Raw genomic sequence first — 9,449 nt, forward strand, 5'->3', positions numbered from 1 at the left:
ACACACACACACACACACACACACACACACACACACAGAGAGAGAGAGAGGCAGACACGCGTCATAGTTGGCTCCGATGGCAGACAGCCATTGGCTCTCGCTTGGCCCAGACAACTTACAAACACTGTCTCTCTCTCTCTGTCTGTCACTCCCACCCTCTCTCTCTCTCTCTCTCTCTCTCTCTCTCTCTCTCTCTCTCTCTCTCTCTCTCTCTCTCTCTGTCTCTGTGTCTCTCTCTCTCTGTCTGTGTGTGTCTGAACAGCAGGATGTGAAGGAGGCTGATAACAGAGAGCAGTCTGGGGCTGAGCAGAGTTTAAAGAGCTCTACAGACATTCTACTGCAGACTGAGCGGTAAGTGGAGTCCAGTAGAGTAGAATGGACCAGAGAGACAGCAGATTAGAGAGGAGAGAGTATACTAGAACACAAATGGAACGGGCAAAGGTTAGACGGATTAGAAGGTATACACATTGGACATGGAATACATTGGAGTACAGTATAGAGCACACTTGAATACTACTATTAGAGTATACTTAGTTACTCCTTCAGAGTGTTACTGGTGGAGCTATACTATAGGTCAGTTAACCTGGGGTAACTTTAAAACACTGGTCAGTACAACAACCCGCGTTAAGATTTAGAATGCTGGTCAGTTAACCTGGGTTAAGATTTAGAACACTGGTCAGTTAACCCGGGTTAAGATTTAGAATGCTGGTCAGTTAACCCGGGTTAAGATTTAGAATGCTGGTCAGTTAACCCGGGTTAAGATTTAGAACACTGGTCAGTTAACCCGGGTTAAGATTTAGAACGCTGGTCAGTTAACCCGGGTTAAGATTTAGAACGCTGGTCAGTTAACCCGGGTTAAGATTTAAAACACATGTCAGTTAACCCGGGTTAAGATTTAGAACGCTGGTCAGTTAACCCGGGTTAAGATTTAAAACACATGTCAGTTAGCCTGGGATAGATCTAAACACTGGTCAGTGCTGCAGTTTTTAGTAGTGATGCTTGTATCAGTATAGTCCATAGTCTAACCTCTGTGCTTGTGTGTGTATGTGTGTGTGTGTGTGTGTGTGTGTGTGTGTGTGTGTGTGTGTGTGTGTGTGTGTGTGTGTGTGTGTGTGTGTGTGTGTGTGTGTGTGTGTGTGTGTGTGTGTGTGTGTGTGTGTGTGTGTGTGTGCGTGTGTGTATGCCTGTGTGTGTGTGTGTGTGTGTGCGTGCGTGCGTGTGTGTAGGCATGTCAGTAAACAGCAGTGATGCGTGCGTCAGTATAGTCCACAGCTTGCTGGTTCACCGTCAGGGCGGAGAGAGCGAGGGCTTCGCCAAGCGGGCGATCGAGAGCCTGGTGAAAAAACTGAAGGAGAAGAAGGAGGAGCTAGACTCCCTCATCACCGCCATCACCACCAATGGCATCCACCCCAGCGGCTGCGTCACCATCCAGAGGACGCTGGACGGACGGCTGCAGGTAGGGGGCGCTCTACGCACTACACTCCGCTATATGCTGTACGCTGCACTATCGTGTGCTATGCCGTTCTACTCTAGCCTGGTAACATACCATAGACCCCGCCCACTCTCTGAGTGGACTGCCTCTTGGTCTGGAGTTGTAAATGTGAACCTAGGACTTCTCCGGTACAAAATGCGTTGTCCAATGAGAGGCGGAGGTGGGCGTGGGGATCCCTTAGGATTGGTTTAGGGAATTTCTAATCCCCTCCCCCTTGTAATCCCCGACACTGGAGCCAATTTCAGACTGAAGCTCCACGCAGCTTCAGTCTGATAATCACGCTAGTTCTACTCTACAAACAGCGGGAATTACTTTATTATACCTCTCACAGAATAGGAGAGTCGGAGCAGCAGGAGCGTTACTGCGTTCGCTGTGCCGCATTGTTGTGATGAAAAGAGAGCTAGTGTCACAATTCTCGATCTACCAGTCGATCTTCATACCTGCTCTCAGCAGGGTCACGCAATGTGGTTCACGACCGAAAGAACAAGATCGTGGATAAGAGCTCAGATTGAATTACTGTAGTTTTCTCAGGAGGGTTTGCTGTGCTGCTGAAAGCGCAAGAAGCCCAGTCATCCTGGAGAGACTTGCTTCGCTGTTGCTCCGTCACATGGAAAGGAGCCAGTTGCGGTGGTTCGGACTATAGGATCATGGGACGATGATCGTTTATCGCAATAAAAAAAGCTCACAATGATCATATTGCGGATATTTAAATGTATCGTTAAATTGTCCGTCATATGCTACTTTTTTTTTGTCTACGCCAAATGTCTGTGTCGAATCTCTTCGCCGAAGAATTGCTAATATTTATGGCTAATGTTCCCCCCCAGAATATGGATGCTGGGGTGCAAGTGGTTAACAAAAGGGACATTTTATGAGTTTTAGGCATATTTTGATAGGCTCTATGCACAGCAGCCATATTATCACTTCCTTCACAGGTGTTACCAATGATACTAATGAAGGCTCTGTTCCATTTAGTGTAGCACGGTGGTTTCCACGACCCCATAACTCTGAGAGTGTACAAATCAGAGTTACACAACCGCAAGGGGCCACTTGGAAGCCCATGAGGGTCCCTGGACCCCAACTTTAGACCAACTGGTGTAGCAGAGTGTTTCCATTGAGCCAACATGCACAACGTCAGCACCCTGACTCTGTTAGACCAGAATGGAACAGAGCCTTCATTAGTATCATTGGTAACACCTGTGAATTTCTTCATAATATGGCTGCTGTGAATAGAGCCTATTATCGCGATAATATCATTAATCGTAATTATTTTGGCCACACTAATCGTGAGATGTCGTCCCATTCCTAGTTCGGACATCTAATACGGATGCCTCCTGGGCGTCCTCCCTAGGGGAGGTTTCCCACCCATGTCCAGCTCGAAAAGAGACCACGGGGCAGATCAGATGGGGGGGATTATATCTCTACGCTCACCTTGGAAAGCAGTAGCTAATGTAGGTTGGGAAATGTCTGGGAGTCTGGGATTCTCTGCTGTAAACTTCCGCGACCCAATTCTGGATAAGCGGTAGAAGGTGGATGGAGGCTTTTTATGTAACAGACAGACAGGAAAAGAAATATGTTAGATATTCAGGTTATAAACAGAGGATGCTAGTCAGCCAGGTGCAGGTGGGTGGGGGGGGGGTGTTAAGCTTGTCTGAACAACATTCTACCCCACCACACTAAACAGAGGTAGATCATGTTTTTAGCCTGGCCAGCCTGCAGGCCATAAGGATGGCAGTGTCAGTCGGCCGGTTCAAACACTTTAATCCAGGTTAACTGACCCAGGTTAACTGATCTGTGTTCTAAGGTGTCTCTAAATCTACCTGTCATGGAATACGTTGTGAACCGTCATGCTCCCCAGACGATGGCCCCAACCGACTTTGGTGACCCCCCCATGGCCTTTCCTCTAGCGCCATCCTTAGGACACATTTCCTCTTATAGTCTAATACCAGGGGTCTTCAACGTTTTCAGGCCAAGGACCCCCTAGTTGAGTGAGAGATGAAGCACTGACCCCCTCTATATTTGTATAAAATTGTGTTTCAGATTAAACTTTTTTCGTTTACTTGGTCGGCTCTTTTGTCGCTCTACACCTAAACCTCTTTGACAAAAAATAGCAGATCTACAAGCTCACAATGCCTCGCAGCGCGAGGCGTTGTGAGCTTGTAGATCTGCTATTTTTTGGCTAAAGTTTTACTTAAAAAAAAGGGATGCTAGGGTTCAACTGGTTAAGGTAAAAAAAAAATCATATCACACAAAGATTTGGCAGACCCCCTGTAGTAACTCTGAGGACCCCCTAGGGGTCCCGGACCCCCTGTTGAAGACCCCTGGTCTAATCTAGTCTATTGGGGCTGATTGCAATGAAACGTGTTTTTTTGTGCGTGGTAATCAATAGTATGAACAGTTCTTTATCCAGTTCTGTAGTGTTGTGTAGTGTTGTGTAGTGTGATATGGTGTTGTGTTGTCTTGTTCTAGGCAAGAATATGACAATACGAATACACCTCATGTTACAGGAGTCAAGTCATTGTGATAGGTTGTAATCATATTAACATTGTTGTGATCTTATGTCGAACATTTAGAAAACATGTAATAGTATAAACAACACACCTCCCTATAAAACAATAGATAATTTAGGCATTTATCAGATCCTCTTATCAAGAGCGACTTACAAAGTGGAAGACCAGAGTAAATGACATGAACCCTAGTCCAGTGGTATCCCAACTTGAGGGTATTGCAAGTGGGCCAAAACACTACGATTGTAATGGTAATATAACATGAATACAAAAGACATATAATGTAAAAAAAAGTCGGGTGGCACAGTGGTAAATTGCCTGCTCACCACCGCAGAGGTTGTGGGTTCAAATCCACCGTGGTGCAGCCAAGCTTTGCTGAGCGTCTACACGAACACAATCGCATTAGCGATAATTCAAGGCTTCATGGGGTGTGTAATTGATAGAAAATAAGTAATGTTTTGGGTGAACTACTCCTTTAAGATTTCTGTTTTGGGGCTTTTATGCCTTTATTTATTGGACAGTAGACTGACAGGAAATGGGAAGAGAGATGGGGGGGCGACACGCAGCAAAGGTCGTCGGGATCGGGGCTCGAACTCGCGACACGCCGTCAGGCTGGAATTGCAGCCTAGAGTGCCTGGACCGCCACACTGCGGCCCAGGCCGATTGACAGATTACTAAAATGCTCTCAAAATGCATGCGCCCTTTCCGCGGCCCACCCGCCAAAAGGCTGCCGTGTTAATAAGTGGTCGGATGGGTGGGCCGCGAACACTTTCAAGATTTTCAGGTGGGCCCCCTGATCCGGAAAAGGTTGGAGAACCACTGGCCTGGTCGACAAACGACAGGGTAAATAAATGGTCAAAGTAAATAGAATGCAAAGAAAACAATGAAGTGCTTCAAAGTGTAACAAGGATACCGCAGGTAAACATCAAACCTAGCATCTTCATAGTATAACTAGCATCTATCTGGCACTGGCCAGGGTGTCGTAGTAGGGAAGGGGGGGGGGGACAGTCTGATGTCCTGTGTTAGCAAGTGTTAATTTTGACAGCAAATTTAGATTTAGTTTTAGTTTTAGTCATAGTCTTTTGAATAAAATGTCATTTAGTTTTAGTCATATTTTAATTTTAGTCATTTGAAAATGTTTCCGTTTTAGTCTAGTTTCTGTCGACTAAATATTCAGTTGATTTTGTAAAAAAAAAATGTATTTTGGCGGGCCTTGATGGCTGATTTTACTTTCATGCTGAAAATAGCAGATCTACAAGCCCACAACGCGTCGCAGTGTGAGCTTGTAGATCCGCTATTTTCAGAGCGCAACACTTGAGCGCAACCAAACATAAAATGCCTCTCTTCTCCACTCGTCCCTCCCTAACATTTTCGTCTAGTTTTTATTTGTCGACGAAATTGTCAATATATTTAGTCATAGTTTTAGTCATCATAGCTTAGTTTTTATTATCGTTTTCGTCAGTGAAAAAAGGTAGTCGACGAACATTTTTACGTCACAGTTTTATTCGACGAAATGAACACTTGGTTTTAGCTGATGTAAGTGACTTGTAAGGGGGGTGTGGGGTTGGATCCTGTGTCCTGAAGGTAAGGGGTGCCATGTGTCCTTGATCGCCTCGCATAGGTCATCACCAGTGTTTTGAACTGGAAGCCATGCAGTGGAAAAGGAAGGCATAAGGCAGGAGGCATGGGTGGATAGTTGTGTAGCTGAGTGTAGTGTTGTGCAATGTTTAGTTATGTAGAGTTATTTCGTCTCTGTCAGGTGGAAACCTCGTATGTCAGATATAATGTTCAGGGATTCGAATTCAAAAATAGCAAAAGTAGCAGATCTACAAGCTCCAAAACGCTATCACATCGCGACACGTTTTGAGATCGTAGATCTGCTGTTTTTGCTACTTTTGTGTGACACTGTAGTATGACTGTAAGTAGGGCATTAATTCACAAAAAAAGAAAAAAAGTTAAAATATGGAGATGAGAGGTTTCTGCCCGACAACAACGGAATGTTGTTGTACGTGTGCACTTGCAATTCTGCTCTGGATAAGTGTGTCTGCTCAAATGCCCTATAAAGTGTGTAGTTGTGTAAAGTCGTGTAGTTCTGTAGTGTTGTGCAGTTGTGTACCGTTGTTTAGGTGTGCAGGTTGTGTTGTTAATCTCCACGTAATTAATCTCAGATGAAGGGAGTGATACTTTTCCCCGTCTGTGTGTGTGTGTGCGTGTGTGTGTGTGTGCGTGCGTGCGTGTGTGTGTGTGTGTGTGTGTGTGTGTGTGTGTGTGTGTGTGCGTGTGTGTGTGTGTGTGTGTGCGTGTGCGTGTGCGCGTGCGTGCGTGCGTGTGTGTGTGCGTGCGTGTGTGTGTGTCTTTAGCTGATCTTGTATACTACGAGGCGGATCAGTGTCATATGTCTTGTGCACGCTGACAGTAGGCCAAGGACCTCAGTTACTGAATATTTTTCATATCGCTCAATGTCGACTATATCATTTCTGTGAATTAAACATCAAAGATCAATCATCCCTCGCTCCAGGCCATCGGATACGCATCCCACGCAGGCTATGGACCGGGACTAGCCAATCGGGCACCTGACTGTCCATCTGGCTTATGGGATCTATACCACTAACTATAGCCAAATAAAACACTCCTGTCCCTCTGCATATTTTGGATACAGTATACCAATATTAGCCAACACGCTGGCACAAGTCCACGTGAGATGAACGCCCAAAAAATGCATTCATCAATGTATTGTGAGAACATACCCCAACACCGACAAATCATGAATCTTAATGTCCGCTCACATTCAGCTCAGTCTGAGCTGCCTGAAGTCAGTCTTTTTTAGAGCCTTTGACACAGTTTGGAGTGCTGACGCTCACCAACGCATTCACCAAAACTAACATAACCTAATACACTGCTGTCTTGAAATCACACAGACATGTGCAGTTGCTGAACGAGCAAGCTGGGTTTAAAAATAACATGTTTTGGTTGATTTTGAACAGGACATTTTATGCTACAGTAGACTGAGAGGTCAAACTGTCTCTTTTCTCTCCGAGAGTGTCACACATGCCCACACACACGTCTGAGGTCTCTTTCCTAAGCTGCCATCTTTCCAATGTCATCCTATACTGTATATGCCATTACTGTTCAGTTTCATGTGCCATTGATTGTTAGCTTGCGTAGCCGTAATGGACATGACATTACAGATCTTCCTTTTTTGCTATTATAGTTGTCTAGTACTGTATGTTGAAATCGTATGAATGTTATTATTGATTTAAAGGTAGGGTAAGTGATATTGTTTGGTTAAAACAAAAAGTATTTTGTTAAAAGGTTAAAATACTATATTCTGATAGTAATCATTGCTATAGAGTGTTTTTTCAGTAACAGATGTCTCCCTGTCTCTCCAACTCTTTAATAAACAGTAAATACATTTTTCGGTAGGTGTCAAAATCTCAGCCAATCAGGAGAAAGTACCCATTTTTAAGCTTAATTTGTATAGTGTTCCAGTTCCAATTTTGTCTGCTCATTTCTTAGTGTCATCACTTCCAATTTCACTTGTTTAATATGTATCCTGATTGAGTTCTCTGTCCTGGTTGGATACAATTGGAAATGAAACTGAAACTGAAACGAAAATGCATTTTCTGTTTTATAAAGAGCTGGAGAGACAAGGAGACTCCTTTTATTGAACAAACACTCTATAGCAATGAGTACTATCAGAATATAGAGCTATTTAACACTTATTTTAACCAATGCAAATCACTTCACTTCCTTTAACCAGCCCTCCACCAAGTGGAGGGCTGAGGGCAGATTAAGAATGACAGAGATATTTGAATGACAGCAATCTGACGGAAGGATGGAGAGAGACAATGAGTATGAGAGAGAGAGGTGGTGGTAGGGGTGGGGGGGTGGGGGATGGCAGTAGGGATGATGTACAACTGGTAATCACAGGCCACACACTACTGTTACATGGCTCTAGGTAGTAATTTCAGTGCATACATCACTATTATTGTAAGGGCAGGCCTCCTGGAGGAGATTTGCGTTCTACTGAGCACAAGCTTCTCGTTTTTTCTTTTGACCCCCCCCCCCCCCCCCCCCTCCTCCTTTTCTCCCAATAGTCTCTATCTATGCCAGAGGTGGGCAACTTTGATGATGTTGAGGGCTATGATGTTGAGGGCCACTATATTTCCACACTCACTCCAGAGGGCCACATTGCATAATACTGTCGGGCAGACAGTTCTTATCTCTGTATTTTAACTTTTCCCGCATTTTTAATGCCGTACTTCGCCATTCTGTCACACAAAAAGCGACAAAAGTAGCAAAAATAGCCGATCTACACGTTCAAAAGTGTAACGCGTTTTGAGCTTGCAGATCTGCTATTTTTGAAACGGAATCCTGTTTTTTTTGTGCTATTTTTGAATAGAATCCTGAAATGTAACATTTTTATTTAATTAGAAATGCATTTAGTTATACTTATGTTATGTTTATGAACTGAAATACAAATACATTGGACATAAAAAAGACATTTTTTTATATTTATTTTTTATACTAGTCATTAAGCTACTAATATAGACTGAAGTAAAGTAATTAAAGCGGGTTGTGTTTGCATGTTTGGAATTGTAACAGCTGAAATCAATAATAATCTATCAGTATTCCGATATTAACCTGTGGGACACATTAAGTGAAGGTGGGGGCTGCATGTGGCCCCCGGGCTGCCAGTTTCACATGTATGATCTATGCTCAGCAGCCGGCAGCTTCCTTACTTCCTTCATTGGTGTTACCAACGATGCTAATGACGGCTCTGTTCCGTTTAGTGTAGCACAGTGGTTCTCAAACGTTTTAAATTACAAGGACCCCCATAACTCTGAGAGTTACACCCGTAAGGGACCATTTGGAACCCCTTCAAGGAACCATGAGGGTCCCTGGACCACACTTTGAGACGCACTGGTGAAGCAACGGCCTATGAGCCAACATGCACAATATCAGCACCCTGACCCTGACTATGTTTGACCAGAATGGAACATAACCCTTAATTAGCATCATTGGTAACTGTGAAGGAAGGGGCCCAATTTCTTTCCAATATGGCTGCTGCGCATAGAGAAGTGGTTCTCAAACTTGTTCATGTCAAGGACCCCCAAATTGACACGTATTAGCCCGCGGACCCCCATTTGAAAAGATATGCCAAGGACCCCCATAAGAGAAGATTTTTACGGCACTACAGTAGCAGTGATTCTCAACCATTTTAATTTCAAGGACCCCCAGTTTGACATGTATTAGGCTACGGACCCCCATTTAATAGCATTTCTATCTCTGGGACCCCAAAAAAAATCTATGTTAATTTAACTCCATTTGTACACTCTCTGAGTTACAGACCCATAAGGGTCAAACATGGTTCCTAACTATCTATCATTTAGCTGGGGACCCCCTGGAACTCCCTCAAGTACCCCTGGGGGTCCCTGGACCCCACTTTGAGA

General features: G+C 44.2%; 1 protein-coding gene across 3 annotated transcripts in view; it reads left to right on the forward strand.

The window, feature by feature from the left end:
• The first annotated feature begins 250 nt into the window (after positions 1-250).
• Positions 251-9,449, forward strand: part of LOC311042076 (mothers against decapentaplegic homolog 4-like) — a 28,548-nt gene continuing 19,349 nt past the window's right edge. The window contains exons 1-2 of one of the 3 annotated variants that reach the window (XM_084052618.1): positions 251-351; positions 1,227-1,456. In XM_084052618.1, the coding sequence (XP_083908744.1) occupies positions 1,229-1,456 (228 nt within the window). In that variant the 5' untranslated portion in view covers positions 251-351; positions 1,227-1,228. The other 2 variants (XM_084052620.1, XM_084052619.1) reach the window with 2 other exon arrangements.

The sequence above is a fragment of the Gymnoscopelus microlampas genome (genome assembly GCF_963454915.1).
Source record: "Gymnoscopelus microlampas genome assembly, chromosome: 3".
NCBI classification, from domain to species: domain Eukaryota; kingdom Metazoa; phylum Chordata; class Actinopteri; order Myctophiformes; family Myctophidae; genus Gymnoscopelus; species Gymnoscopelus microlampas.